This window comes from Rhagoletis zephyria, unplaced genomic scaffold, assembly GCF_001687245.7.
Source record: "Rhagoletis zephyria isolate East Lansing unplaced genomic scaffold, Rhagoletis_zephyria_1.1 Rzeph_scaffold_02655, whole genome shotgun sequence".
Classification (NCBI taxonomy): domain Eukaryota; kingdom Metazoa; phylum Arthropoda; class Insecta; order Diptera; family Tephritidae; genus Rhagoletis; species Rhagoletis zephyria.
Window position 1 is genome coordinate 25447 of NW_016159739.1, and position 16409 is coordinate 41855.

The 16409-nt window shown below is 34.3% G+C and overlaps 1 protein-coding gene across 1 annotated transcript in view; it reads right to left on the reverse strand.

The window, feature by feature from the left end:
• tna (Zinc finger MIZ domain-containing protein tonalli) overlaps nt 1-16409 on the reverse strand; it is a 53101-nt gene that overhangs the window by 24608 nt on the left and 12084 nt on the right. The window contains exons 2-3 of the mRNA XM_017621971.1: nt 5367-5865; nt 4484-4777 (exon numbers count right to left, since the gene is read on the reverse strand). Coding sequence (XP_017477460.1) covers nt 4484-4777; nt 5367-5865 — 793 coding nt within the window. The remainder of the gene's footprint in view (nt 1-4483; nt 4778-5366; nt 5866-16409) is intronic.

The window sequence follows — 16409 nt, forward strand, 5'->3', positions numbered from 1 at the left end:
TGTTTTTACAAATACGGACAGTAGTAGACTATGTAAATATTGAAATCAAACGAATTGAACAGCGTTCTTATATACATATCTATGTATGTAAGTATGCATGTACATATATGCCTCATTATTTAGAGATGTACACAACCACTGTGGGGTGGAGTGAGGCAAACAGCTAGGTAAAAATTTAGTCGACATTACGTTACCAAATCGATCCGCGTTGAAACCTGGCCATGTGCCATAAAATTTATGTATTGTGTTACGATTTTCTCTCATATCTTGGCTAATATGGTTTAAAGACCAACCTGTTTCGATGTTGTGCCTTCTTCAGTGTAATTTTTCATAACATTAGTACATAATCTCCTTTCAGCTCTATACACTTTTCCCAGCGATACTCAATAAGCTCGATACCCCTTTTATAATAAGAACTGTCTTGCTTCTCAAAATAGCCATTAAGTGCCGACATCATTTGTTCATCGTTAGAAAATCTTTGACCACGGAGCCATTTTTTGAAGTTGGGGAACTGAAAACAGTCCGAGGGGGCTAAAGGTAGCAATTCAATCATTAATTCGCTAAACACTCAATTGAAACCTCTTCACGACCTTGTTTTTGGTCGAGTGTGAGCAAATGCGGCACCGATCTTGGACACAGCTTTCTCATTTCCAAATCTTCAGATACGTACTTTTTGAAATGCCGTCTATATCTGCTAGCTCGCGTACTTTCAGTCGACGATCATCTATTACCGCTTTGTGGATTTTCTCCACCATTTCTGGAGTCGTCTCACCTGATTTGGTTGAGACCACTGCGATGCTCGTCTTGGCAGCTCGTACGGCCTCGTTTAAACTCTGCTACCCATTATTTTACTGTTGTAAACGAAGGGACAGACCCGCCCAAAGTAGAATCTATTTCAGCTTTTATATTGGATGGGCTGAGGCCTTTCAAATAAAAGTTTTGTATCACATTTTCACAAATTCACTGAAAACGTTCGCTATTGACGGCTGCTAAGCATATGCTAAACAACGTGGCGTCTTCAACCTTTAGACATATGCTTTGTAGGTTGTGTAATTTTTAACGCAGTGATATTTTTCAACCACTACCGCCATCTCTAGGTTAGGCCGAGTACTTTTGGGACCACCCTCGTATAACAGTACTGATAACGATGTGGTATCGATGAGTTAATGGGTTAGATTGTGGTTAAATATATCGAAAAATAAATCAATGTCAATATTAACAAGCACATCCAAAAACCTAAATACTCCCCACCAAACAATTTTTGTTGCCGACAATAAAAAAGTCTCGCCCTCGGAAATAAATTTATTGCCGGTAATATAGCCGAATGAGTCGTTTTCTTATCGCTTGAGGCGATATTTGGAATAATTTTATTCTTTTTAATACTTAATTAATTTTTTTTTTTATACAGAACTAATTCTTTCTTTCACTATGGGGCTTCCTATTATTTCAATCCTGTCCATGGTATAAATTAGACGACTTTAAAATGAAATGGTGTTGCCGATTTGTCACCGCAGCAATAAATCGGTGAGTCGCCAATTTGTTGCCATAGACGATTGTTGTCTATTTCTCATGTTTTGCATGGTGGGTCAATTGCCTAAATAACATTATGTATGTATGTATTTTGGGTTTCTATCTTCGGGTGAGAGTGAGAGCCGAATGTCTCATACATATACATATGTAGGTAGTATCCAGTAAGTGTTCGTAACTAATCTTCATAAGTATATATATCCTAATCGAACAACGAACTGTAGCGTTTTAATTTATAAAGTACAGAAGGACTTACATACATATATATTTAATCTTGAGAGAGCGAATGGCGAAGTTTCTTGGTCTCGGCCCAAACCGACAAACGGTTGTAGTGCCAAATCTCAGAAGACGAAATAAGTAACTATGTAAAGAAGTCAAATTATTAGCTTGAAAGCTTTTACTGTTCAATGTACATATGCATTAAATTTTGTTAAATATGTCTAGTGCCTTGAAATAAAAATTAATTTACACAGTCTCACAAGAATTTGCAAAAATTAACTTGAAAATAAATAATCTAAACACTTGCATATTACGATTATTTTTACTACAATTTGCATATTACGAAAATCACTTTATTAGCTTCATTTTTTTAGCTTATGCATTCACGTGTTATTAATGTGAAACAATTGAAAATCTGCCTCGTGCGCTTTGTTCTCCTTAACAGCGGACAATAATGACAATAAAAAAATGTATGTATGTATGTGTGCATTCAAGTCAAATCTGTAATTTTAGTTAGCAGTTGGTGACTTTATGTTTTAGTGCATTAATACATAACATATAGATGCATATGTACATACATATGTATGTACCCGTATGCACAAATTTACAACCATACACATGTAAAGTGTTTTGACACTTTGCCTCGAGTGGTGGCGGCGGCGGAGGCGACGGCGCTTTTAGCCAATGCAGCCACTCACAAGCACTCACACACTTGAGTCAGTCGATCGAAATGAGTGTCAACAATATTAATGTTAAATATAACAAATATAATGACAGCAATTATTCGACTAATTTTGTTACAAACAAAATGAAAAACAAAAACGTAGACAACTTAGGTGCTTATACTATATAGTCATACAAAAAATTAGTTGTCTCAAAAGCTCTGCATACATCGCCTCAAGCTTTTTTTTATTTACATAGATTCAACTAATGATTGCATTGAAATGTTGAACTAAACGCCTGAGTTTTGTATTTGCATTCACGACTGCATACTATTTATTAACGCCAAAGTTGAAGTGTTTGATCGCTTTGTAGCCGCTTTATGTAAAGCTTAGGCAACTACTTTTAGTTGCTTACACTTATTCGGGGCTATAATCATATACATACATACACTCATACATATAAAGTTTCTAATTGTTTCTAAATTATTTAATGATTGGAACTATTTGGATATTTTATTTCTTTTAGATTGTGATTTCATTGACTATGCCTTGCGGCTCTGCTTTGTGTTATTATTATTAAATGTGTCATTGATTGTTTTGCGAGTAATTATGAGTTGAGGTGTTGAAGTTGCCAATGATGAGTTGATTGAAGTCATCGACAGCAGTAAATTGTGAGCTAAAGCTAAATAAGTAGCTAAACTATCGCATATACCTATTTATTATAGTGAAACCAAGGTCGCACTGTTCAAAATTGAATGGAAAATTTAAATTGACTTAAAAACTTATAATGGTGCTTAAAAAGCTTAATATTTAGAAGCTTTTCCAGACTTCTAGTAACAAGCAGTGATAACCCCAGAGCGCTCCGTATGCGTCCGCGTTAAATCTATAGAAAGCTTTGGCCGAGGGCTGTATTTGGTCGACATTAAACTACATATACATACAAATAATTGACGGACGTTTCTAAAGCTTGATTTAAAAGCTTTTGGCGATACTCAAAAATTTTTTGTTTTAGACGCTTTGGGTAAATTTTAATTGAAAGTTTTCGCGTCTTACAATACTTTCAATAATGTTTAGCAAAAGCTTCCGTTGCTCAGCTCGACGTTTCAATTAAACAAATCATAATAGAAAGCTTTAATTAAACACAAAATCTGTCAATTAAGGTCGAATAAGTTTAGTGGGCGACCTATTAAAGTTTTACGCAAAGATATTTTTTCCAGCAACTGGATTTATGAGTTTACAGAGAAAACAGCTTTGCCTAACCAACTTATCCTTAATTTTAATCAAAAATTCGTATATTTTTTATTTAAAAGTTGAACTAAAGGCCTTTACTTAAGTAGTTTTTAAAAAAGCTTTCATAAAAGTTTTAAAAGCTTTGTAAAAGGGCTTTTCAAAATTGCCACTCAGTTTGTCATTTCACATAGCAATTAAATATATTTTATTACATAGCTGGAGTTAAAAGCTTACAGAGAAAAAAGCTTGGTCTAACCAACTTGTCAATAATTTTATTAAGAAACTCGTGTTTTTTTTTTCAGAGTTTAACTAAAAGCAGTTAACAAAGAAGTTTTTTGAAATGCTTGCATAAAAGTTTGAAAAACTTGGCTTGAGGAGTTTATCAAAATTTCTAAGCAATTTTACTTAAAAGACTTNTTTATCCTTCACCTACTCCCTTTTCCATTGACTTTTCAATTTTATATTGCCAAGTTTTAGGCGCTTTCAAAGTAAAATGTAGAATTTTCCATCAACCCTGCCAATTCATTTGATTGATTTTCATTCGAACCCATTCATTAGTGACCTTGGTGAAATATTATACTGCAGCAGGCAGACATCGGGTCAGGATTCAATGCTTTGATGCGCATCGAAGAATAACAAAGGCGTTATACACAAAAATTTAGTTCTAAAAACTACACTACACAGATTTACTGCTGCAGCCACATGCTGAGTTGATTGCATAGTTACTCGCTGTAATCCTTATATCCGGCGCCTATACGCTTTCAATCTACACTCATTTACCCTTGAAACTTGAAAAGGTCAAAGCAAAATGCTATTTTTTTTTCGCTCACAATAATTCTACTTACTTGATGTCTAGATGGCGCAATACTCGGATTGCCGTTGGGGCCAACACCGCTGCCAACGCCGACGCCACCACCGCCGCCGCCATTATACGCATTCATATGACCCATTTGCATGTTGGAACCGGCATTCATGCCAATAACATTTGGATTACTGGCCACTTGCGAAGCGCCACCACCAATGCCACCACCCGTGCTATTCATATTTGTCGCACTTGGACTGCCACTACCAGTAGGGCCAATGTTGCCATTCATGTAAAGATTTTGCACATTGCTACCATGCATTTGATTGGCACTCATCTGTAAGAGAATAAATAAATAAAGAGGGGAGAGAGAGAGATTGGGAAATTATGATTAGTAAAAACGCGAAAAAGGGTATGAGTGAAGAAGTATAGAAATTGATGTTATTAACCAAAAAAAAGCTGTTATTTTAAACCTCTTTGGATCCTGCTGTTGAAGAATTTTGATTGCAGATACAAAATTTTTGCTATAAGAAAATAATTTTTGAAATTGGAGTGGCTATCTAAATATTTTTGAGCCATAGTAATGATAATTTAGCGCCTAAAAATATTCTTCACATAACCAAAAATAACTGGTATTACATACTTTCAGGCGCGCTTTTCTTAACCCATCCTATTATTTTTCACATGACTCTACAAAAATTAAAATAGCTGCGCTACACTCAGTTGGCCACCTCTAAATATGCTTGTGCGCCTAAAGGCACGCAACGGTTACCCCATTCTAGGCCTTAAACTACGCTGCAATGCCATTGCTGTTTGTTAAGCATTTATTTTTAGTTTAGTCTAACAATTTTTTTTTTTGTATTCCTATACCTACTCAATTCAATTTCTATTTTTACAAATTTTTTCCCCCAATTCCATACACTCACCTGCCCATATCCACTGCCCATGCCACTCATATTATCCATCTGTTGTTGCTGTTGCAGACCGCCACCATTAGCCGTGACCATATTACTATAGTTGCCGTAGCCGCTGGTTGTTGTAAACTCCGAATTCGGACCAAATGTATTCTTTAGTGTGCGCAATGTATCTGGCTCACCCATCGAATATGTACCAATTGGTGTTGTAATGCCATTCTGTGTGGGTGTTGTATTATATACGCTGGGATAGTTGCCGTATGTATTATTTTGTTGAGCTGATTGTTGTTGTTGTTGAATTTGTTGTTGTTGCTGTTGCTGCTGCTGTTGTAATTGCTGCTGCTGCTGTAATTGCTGCTGGTGTTGCAGTTGTTGTTGCTGTTGTATTTGTTGTTGTTGCTGTTGTAGTTGCTGTTGCTGCGTTTGTACGTCGGGTAGTTGTGGTGATATTTGGCTCCCGGAGGCTGGCGCCCTCGAGGAGCCGGTACCGGCGTTCATTTCATCATTTTTTCTGCAAAGCAAAGAAGAAGGGAGAAAATTAATGATTTGGACATTTGCAGTATAAGAAGTTTCTTTAAACTTAATTTTTCGAAAGTGTTGAAGATGAACTTGTAGCTTTTATATTTTTTAAATATATTTTCAGATATAAAAACCTTGCAAATGTTATGCATAAATTTAGACAAGCAAATTGTGCTATTTAGTATATCATTAATAAAAAAAAATTTTTTCCTTTAAATCACTTTCATGCCTAAATATATGCTTCATTATAAAAAAAAGATCTTAAAAATATGCATACCCATTTCTATGCATTTTTATTAATATATTTTCCATAAATTAGCATGCGAGCAGCAAAGTGCACTTAAAGGTCTTCGTACTTCCGTTGTACCGAAAAATATTTCGACACTCCTTTGTAACTACGCATACCTTTTTGCATATATATACATATTAAGTATCATCTCAAACGAGCTTACTTGTACTTTCGTGCCTATTTTTAGGTGTATGCAAATTAAAAAGAAAAAAAAAACATTAGCACACCAAATTGACAGGAAGCAAGTGTTTGAGATGCTAAATAGTGATCAAAATGTCATGCTGACCAGTAGGAAATGTTTTCACGAGATACACATGAATAAGTTAATTTCGAACTTTTCATTTGCCTGTCATCTATGACTTCTTTGCTGACGCATATATGGCGGTAACAATGTGCACTTGTTCGACGTTGGTGCAGTGGATAGCTCTACAGATGGAGCCTCAAGCAAAAATCAATCTCTAGCCCAAAATACCACATTGCTTCTCCCAGTCGAATGCGTTGTTAATTCCAAGATACCCCTTAGATCCCCAATGAACTTTTAGGTGCTTTAAGTTTAACAGAAATCTTTGTGGAGAGCAGAAGGTAAATCTCATGCTTAGGTCGTAGTCTACACTTCATTTTATTATCTATCTATAAGCTATTCCTTTCAATTGGCACCCTTGTTACTTCTCTTGCATCAATGATTTCTTCGCTGAAACTGTCACTTGTAAATTTTTTCCTACTGGCCATACTACTGTACGTTCGCTGAAAGACAAGCTTAAATAAATACATTTATGCAAACATACAAACAGTTAACGTCAATGAAATGAAAATGTTTGAAGGAACAAAAGTTATTTTGAGAATAAACCTTTCAATGTCATAACATTGTGTGGGTCGACAGGCAGATTAGAGCTTAAGATTGTATTGAAAAATATGAAAGAAAGATGTACACAACTATTTTAAGGGTGAGTTTATAAATATGTAACTGTATGTAATATATACCTATGTACATATGTATTTTGAACAAATTTTGGAAGGTAAAATCATCACTGATTGAGAAGAAAATTTATGTAGACGTGNAAATTTAGACAAGCAAATTGTGCTATTTAGTATATCATTAATAAAAAAAATTTTTTCCTTTAAATCACTTTCATGCCTAAATATATGCTCCATTATAAAAAAAAATATCTTAAAAATATGTATACCCATTTCTATGCATTTTTATTGATATATTTTCCATAAATTAGCATTCGAGCAGCAAAGTGCACTTAAAGGTCTTCGTACTTCCGTTGTACCGAAAAATCTTTCGACACTCCTTTGTATCTACGCATACCTTTTTGCATATATATACATATTAAGTATCATCTCAAACGAGCTTACTTGTACTTTCTTGCCTATTTTTAGGTGTATGCAAATTAAAAAGAAAACAAAAAACCTTAGCACACCAAATTGACAGGAAGCAAGTGTTTGATATGCTAAATAGTGATCGAAATGTCATGCTGACCAGTAGGAAATTTTTTCACGAGATACACATGGACAAGTTAATTTCGAACTTTTCATTTGATAGTCATAGATGACCTTCTTCGCTGACGCATATATGACGGTAACACTGTGCATTTGTTCGACGTTGTTGCTGTGGATAGCTTTACAGCTGGAGCCTCAAGCAAAAATCAAACTCTAGCGCAAGATACCACCACATTGCCTCTCCCAGTCGAATGCGTTGTTAATTCCAAGATAACCCTTGGAGCCTCAATGAACTTTTAGGTGCTTTAAGTTTAACAGAAACCTTGTGAAGTGCAGAAGGTAAATTTCATGCTTAGGTCTTAGTCAACACTTCATTTTATTATCTATCTATAAGCTATTTTTCCTTTCAATTGGCACCCTTGTTACTTCTCTGGCATCAATGATTTCTTCGCTGAAACTGTCACCTGAAAATTTTTTCCTACTGGTCATGCTACTTTACGTTCGCTGAAAGACAAGCTTAAAGAAATACATTTATGCAGACATACAAACAGTTAACGTCAATGAAATTAAAATGTTTGAAGGAGTAAAAGTTATTTTGAGAATAAACCTTTCAATGTCATAACATTGTGGGGGTCGACAGGCAGATTAGAGCTCAAGATTGTATTGAAAAATATGAAAGGAAGATGTACACAACTATTTTAAGGGTGAGTTTAAAAATATGTTACTGTATGTAATATGTACCTACATATGTATGTATTTTGAAGAAATTTTGGAAGGTAAAATCATCACTGATTGAAAAGAAAATTTATGTAGACGTCACAAAGGTAGTTACAGGGGATGGCTTCTTAGTTTGAAAGGGAATAACACAAAATACATGCTGCTCAATTTAAACACTTTGGAAAAATTTACATATTTGCATACACATGTACCCGTAGTTTATGTAAAATATTCTTTGGTCAGTAAAAATATGGAGTCTTTCAAGTATTGTAAAGAAAAAGTAATTGAGCTGTTTTATACAACATGAAGCCCCAAAATATGAGGTTGATATGTACATATGTATGTATGTACATAGGCTTTCCGTAAGAAACAAAAAAAAATATATAAAAATACGACAGCTAAAATAAAGGTGCGTACATACACGTGCGTCACTATCACTAGCCACTCTTTGCCACCTGTCCTTCGCTGCCTCTTCTACGAACAGAACATACATATGTATGGGCATAATATTATGCACTATGCCTANATACATGCTGCTCAATTTAAACACTTTGGAAAAATTTACATATTTGCATATACATGTACCCGTAGTTTATGTAAAATATTCTTTGGTCAGTAAAAATATGAAGTATTTCAAGTATTGTAAAGAAAAAGTAATTGAGCTGTTTTATACAACATGAAGTCCCAAAATATGAGGTAGACATGTATGTACATATGTATGTATGTACATAGGCTTACCGTAAGAAACAAAAAAAAAAATATATAAAAATGCGACAGCGAAAATAAAGGTGCGTACATACACGTGCGTCACTATCACTAGCCACTCTTTGCCACCTGTCCTTCGCTGCCTCTTCCACGAACAGAACATACATATGTATGGGCATAATATTATGCACTATGCCTATATGTATAACGTATACCTGTACTTGATGCCTTAAAATGCGTTGACTTCATACTACATACATACATATGTATGTGCACATGAAACCAAAATGAAAAAAAATCGTTGCAGTCATTTGAGAAAAATTTTACGCTTGCTTTTTTGGCTGTGAGCTGCAGTGCTGTTATCTTATTTTTTTTTGTGTTTATCTCAAGGATGAGTTATCGCATACAACGGCTGGAATAGCAAGGTGAATGTGACTGCCAGAAGAGGAAGCAGAAAGGAAGAGAAGAAGACTTTCGGTAAATAAAACTACATAGTTAAGTAAAAAACGACGTTCAACAATGTGTACCTATCTACACACGTGTATGTACTTACTAGCTCATGTGTATGTGGCTACATANAAAAAAAAATATATAAAAATGCGACAGCGAAAATAAAGGTGCGTACATACACGTGCGTCACTATCACTAGCCACTCTTTGCCACCTGTCCTTCGCTGCCTCTTCCACGAACAGAACATACATATGTATGGGCATAATATTATGCACTATGCCTATATGTATAACGTATACCTGTACTTGATGCCTTAAAATGCGTTGACTTCATACTACATACATACATACATATGTGCGCATGAAACCAAAAGGAAAAAAATCGTTGCAGTCATTTGAGCAAAAATTTTACGCTTGCTTTTTTGGCTGTGAGCTGCAGTGCTGTTATCTGTTTTTTTTTTTTGTGTTTATCTCAAGGATGAGTTATCGCATACAATGGCTGGAATAGCAAGGTAAATGTGACTGCCAGAAGAGGCAGCAGAAAGGAAGAGAAGAAGACTTTCGGTAAATAAAACTACATAGTTAAGTAAAAAACGACGTTCAACAATGTGTACCTATCTACACACGTGTATGTACTTACTAGCTCATGTGTATGTGGCTACATAAATGGCGCGTGTAGCTGTTGACAATGCGCAAACAACACTGGAGAAGTGGGGGCCAACAAAGAAAATACATTTTGAAAAAATAAATAAAAATAAAAATCAAGCTAAGTGAATGCATATACAGATGCGTTCAACTAATTGGCAACGAAATTCAAAATGATATTGTTTGCAAATTATGTTTATTTAATTATTTTTAATAATTTTCATTTGAAATATAATTCAATCTATATCAGAAATCACAGCAATAAAAATTTAAAAGCTTGCACAAATTGCAAAAAAAAATAATCAAACTTCAAAAAATTGACATCAAAATTTCAAAACTTTTAATTCGATTTTTTTTTGTGTAGGATGTTGCGCATTTTCTTCCATGTAACACATGATAAAAACTTTTTTATATGAAAAAAACGGCAACACCCTTTTTACATATTATTATTTTTTTGTTATTTAATTTTGGTTATTTTTTTTATTAAAAATATAGTTCATTCGTTAACGAAACTCGTGTAAATCCAAGTCTGAAACTTTTTCGAATATTAAAAAAAAAATCAACAAACTATCGTAAAAATACGAGCTTTTTTAATTAGTTTTCCTAGAAAGATTCTGAGTTGCAGTTTTGTTACCTTTTATTTTTTAGATTTTTCCGTGATCTTATGGTTTTATTCCATATAAAAATTAATTGTGTGTATTCGTCATATGAAAGCAAATGGGACAAAAAAATTCTGAAAAATCAACCGTAAAAACCGCTAAAAAAATCTAATTAAAAAGCTATAAATTTTTACGAATGTTTGTTGAATTTTTTTTTATAGTGCACAAAGTTAAAAACTTGGATTTACACGAGTTTTGTTAGGGAATGATATTTTATTTTATAAAAAACAAAAAAAAAATAGTTTAAAATTTGACAAAATGTGGTGCGGCTATAATTTTTCGGACCACTGTAAGTAGCATGCATCCATTACATACAAATGTATTTTATTTTAGATCTGAGTGTGTATTTTTTCGCGTAAAATTGTAGGCAGCGTGCAACTTGTTGTTGCCGTCATTGTTTTTTTAGATGCATGCATTCACATATATGCACATACATACATATGTCAGTAGGTATGTGCAAGCATACAAGTGACTGCGCAAAGGTGTACAGACAGGAAGTTCATGCTCCTTTTACGGTTGGGCCATTAAGAGACATGTGGATCAGCGGCGAGCAGCACACAGAGCAGTTGCTCCAAAAGGGGGAAAAAACAAAAAAAGTAAAATCGGCAGCTGCAGAGATGCGTCTGGATTACAGGAAAAGGTGTTTTTTGGGCTTGCATTTAAGAGGATTTTTTTTTTTTAGAAGTAAGAAAATATTTTTTTCTTGGGTAACCAAAAATTTTTTCAAATTAATACAATGATATCTCTATTTTTAGATTGTAAGGACTTTATTCTTAAGTAAAAAACACGAAAGCTTTTAAAAGCAAACTTTTTCGATTTTAGTTATATTTTACTTTTTATGAATTTGGATTACATAAAAATATTGCTCGCTTAAATTGATTTCGTGAAGTTGGCTATGAGTCCTTGAAACTCCTATGCCCGGTTTCGCCAATTAATTTTCAATTTATCAATTTGTTGAAATTTAAAATATCACGATTTTTTTTGGAAATTTTGCTATTTAAAATTTCTACAGTCTGAAAAATTCTAAAATTGATTGGTGGAATAAATGAATCAAAAAATAAAAGTAAAGAAAATGGAAAACTCGAAATTCAAAATTATTTAATTTGGTAAATTTGAGTAAAATTTTTGAGATTTTTGAGGTTTTCGAGGCTTTCTCAAGTTCAAGTTGGTATAAGTACAATAAATTTATGCGCCCATAAATTTTTCTGACAACTGAATATTTTCTTTTAAATTTTGACAGGTAAAATAAGCATTCGAGACTTTCGGGGTGCACGCAGCCATTTGCCAGTTTAAGATACTACTTTTCAACTACACATTTAGCAAATTTAGAGCATTTCTTCAATCTGATACATTTTTTTTATTGCCTAGTGTTTTTACACAAATTTTAATAGATAAAAGAAAAAAAAACTGGAAACTAAAAAGTAAAAACTGGCTTCGCTTTAAGTAGTTCATCATTAGTTTGTGACTAGCTACAAAGTGGTTTTAAGTGGACCAATATGTAAAAGTGTTAAGATTCCTCATAAAAACTAATTAAGTTGGACTTTTTTTTTAAATAAAACTATACGAGTGTCATGTACATATGTATGCATGTATGTATATAAGCACAGCGGTAGCGGTAGCTAGCTACTATGCCTGCAGGTATGCTACACCTTTTTTATAAAATGAAAATATGAACATTTAATTAAACCCACGCGTTAACCAGCGTTAAAAAATAGTCCTTTTTTGCGCCACGAGCATTTTTCGCCCACCCGCACACCCGTACACTTTGAGCCATTTCATTTAATTTTTCTTTACTTTACTTTTACTTTCAAAGTAAGCTTCTTGGCTGTCAATTGAGTTGCTGCAATAAATGTCAAATGTATGTATGTATGTATATATAAATGTCGAGGCAAACGTAGCATGAAAATTTTGTGTTTCGTTGTAGGCGCACACATCCATACATACATACATACGTATGTATATAGGTATGCCCAAGCTTAGTTGCGATCGGAAGGTCAACTAAACTGGCTATTTAAGTAGGAGCAAGCTTGCTACGTACATAGCTTCAGCGAATTCCTTGCTCGCACGCGTTATCCATTTCGTTAAATTTTTCTCCTTTTTCTCTCAAGGCAACACCGCCAAGCGCCAATCGTCCTAATACGTGCAACAACTATAGCCGAGCAGCTAAATAGACAGTCAGTACGACAGTTAGTTCCATAGTTTTAGTCGGCTAAAGAGTGAGAAAGTTAGCTGACAGTTTGTCGGCTTATGGGCGACACCTTGACATAATTTCTATACATATTTTTGTATGTGAGCGTGGTGTACATATGTACATACATATGTATTTAGGGATGTAGGGCGAAGAGTAGAGGACTATAAATGGCTCAGTGCCATGTTAAAGTGTGGCAGCGAGTACAAGCTTATATTTATTCGTGTGAAGGTATGTAGATATATATGCATGTGTGTGTGTATATGTAAATATGCATTAGATATAGTGGGCGCCAGTGTCGACTTGTTGTAAAGGTCATAAGGACACCGATAGCTTTTTAGTTGTTTAAATGTAGGTATGTATGTAGGTAGGTATAAAATTGTATGTTGTTATTGCTTTTGTATTTTAGTTATTGATTTCAGTTGTAGTTAGAAAGCTGTAATACGAGGAAGTGCTGATAATGAGGACTAAATCGACATCTGTATATACAAACATACATATTATACATACACATGTATGTATGTATGCAGCTAAATATCAACTAAAATGAAAGCGCCTTGTTCTTAATCGAATGCGTCTCTTTCCAAATACAATTTCAATCGATTTTATATTTTAGCTCCAATTCACTGAGCATATTGCATTTCTAAATATGTGTTTTATATGTATTTATTTGTTTATATGTACATATGTATGTATGTAGGTTAGTGTGACATCAGCTCATTTTACGTTTACAAAAAAACTCTTCCGTTTCCTGTTACCCGCTATGGGCGCAGCAAAATGGCGACTACTAAGAAGCTGAGCTTTTTTACAGTTCCGCGTTTGTATGTATGTAATTACTTGCAACCATACATACATACGTATATAAATGTCTATATACATATGTACATATGTACATATTTGAGCACAGCTTCATAAGAGAAATTAATGAATTTAAATTAAAGTAGACCGCCGACCATAATGGCTTGTTTGAAGAGTAGGAGTCACAAAAAAATGTAGATACACACAAGACAAAGCCATGCACATACATACAGTGACTCAAACAAATGACCACGGTTTTGATTTTTTTTTTCAAATATTCGTAATGTTTTTCGAGTTAATTTTTTTTATAAAAATATAGTCCAACCTTTAACCAAAACTGTATAAATCACAGTTTCAAACTTTATACAAAATTTAGGAAAATTCAACAAATTTTTAATGTGAATTTTTAGGACATTTTTGGGTATGCAGTTTTATAGCCCATACAACGGAGTTGATTTTTAAGTTTTTTTTTTTTACTAACGGGATCGCGCATTTTCTTCCATACAAGGTATGTTCGAAACTTTTTTTTGTATGGAAGAAAATAATAACACGATCCGCAATGGTTGTTTTTAGCCCCTTGAAATATGCATTTTATTACATTAAAATTGAACTTCATAATAAAAAAAAAAAAATTTTAAGTTTGAAACTCTGATAAATTATTTTAATTTTTGTTATAGATTATGCTATATTCTTATAAAAAAGCCAGGAATATTATATAAACAAAAGACAAACTAACACTACTGAGGAGCAAAAGAGGGCGCTACCCAAGTGGCCGGCTTTGTATTCAAAAAACATGTAAATCCATCTAAATTTTCTTGTAAATATTTAATTGCTGTACTTATAACACGCTCATTATATGCATCATCATTAAAATATCTTTCAAAAAGGTATTTGTCGTATGTTAGCACAAATTATATGCGCACATGCGACTAAATATTAGCGCAGCACCTTAACGAAGGCAGCGATAACGAGGCGAAACAAATCGCAGAATAACGAAGAAATATTCTCTGACGAGTAGATACTTGTTGGCTTAGCTGGTGAATTAATTTGGCATATGTACATATGTACATACATTAGTATATGTACACACTTTCATTTGCACAAGCAAAATGAAGAAACAAATAAACCCACAAACAAAGTGTGTTAAATGAGAGCAATGGGGCTGTGGCTTGGTGAGCCGATAAACGATCGCAAACCGACAAGTAAATTTAAGCGTTGATTTTGCAATGATTGTATGTATGTAAACGTGCGTGCAGTGACGGTGTATGAGCTAAAGGTAAAAATAATTAAGCATAACAAAAGCAATAAGAAAGCAAGCGAACTTACATACAAACAAATATATGGTACATTTATATATTCATATGTATGTACATATGTAGTTTGGTTGTGTACTTATTTAAATACACTATATGCAAATAGTATGCAGATATGTATTTATTTATGTAGCAGAGTATCGCAGAAAGAAAAAAAAAACAAATAGAAAGAAATAAAAGCTATGCAATAACCGCAAAATGGGAACAAGAAATACATACAAACATATGTACGTACGTATGTCTGTATGTACATTAAAAGAACGCACAGCAATTGCAAAAAAGAACACAACGGCATAAAATGAGAGCAAATACTCGTGTACCTATGGACAATGTTGCCATACATGTGAACATCCACATAAGTATAACTAAACTACAGAGGTGTGATAAACTACATATTTACTGAGGCCTGGTGCATTGAAAAGGGCTTGTCAGTAAATCCACTGAAGTCCACCCTTGTCCCATTTATGAAAAGAAAGAAAGTCAACCTGACTAGACCCACCTTGGCAGGGATAGAAATTAAGTTCTCAGAAAAGGCGAACTATCTAGAAGTAACTCTCTCGAATGTTACCAACGAGACTACAAGAGCGTTTTATGCCTGTCAGAGATTTCTTGGGAGACTTAGGGAATATCACCCAAACCGGCGTACTCGTCTCTCAATACGATAGTAAAAACCGTTATAACATATGCGGCACTGGCCACGTGGCCAAAAGCTACGCAAGAAAACGGGAGAGCCACTTTGCACCGACTGCTTAGTGATCTGTGTTCGCGAATGTCTTCGATGAAGAACAAATTGAGCCAGAATAAATATTATGTCGGAAAGTAAGACAGCATTAAAGCCCTTAGACCTTTTTAAAACGACACCAAGGCTTGGGGACAGCTGTAAAACTCTTCTGAGCTACCTGGGAGCCCACGATAGCATAACGATGTGGTGGGTTCCGTAACATGAAGGATTTGAAGGCAACGAAAAGGCTGATTGTCTCGCAAAGTGAGGAGGCCAAATGCGATTGTATGGTTCTGAGCGCTTCTGCGTTGAGGACTGAGAAGAATTTCACATTTCAAAGAGATTCATAAGATGATCCAGAAGGAACTCCGAAAGACTCCTTGAACTTAGGCGGGAGAGTATTGGAACTCGCCACTGACATCCTGACAGGACACTGCGAGATAAGCTACCATTTGAATAAAAGGGGGGTTTCTTTAGAGACGGACTGCGAGCTTTATGGGCTGGGTTTACCACAATAATAATAATATGTCGACACAATAAAATGAATAGTTATGCGGAGTTAATCTGTTTTTATTGTCTGTATCTACATCTTTAATAAACTTGACATTG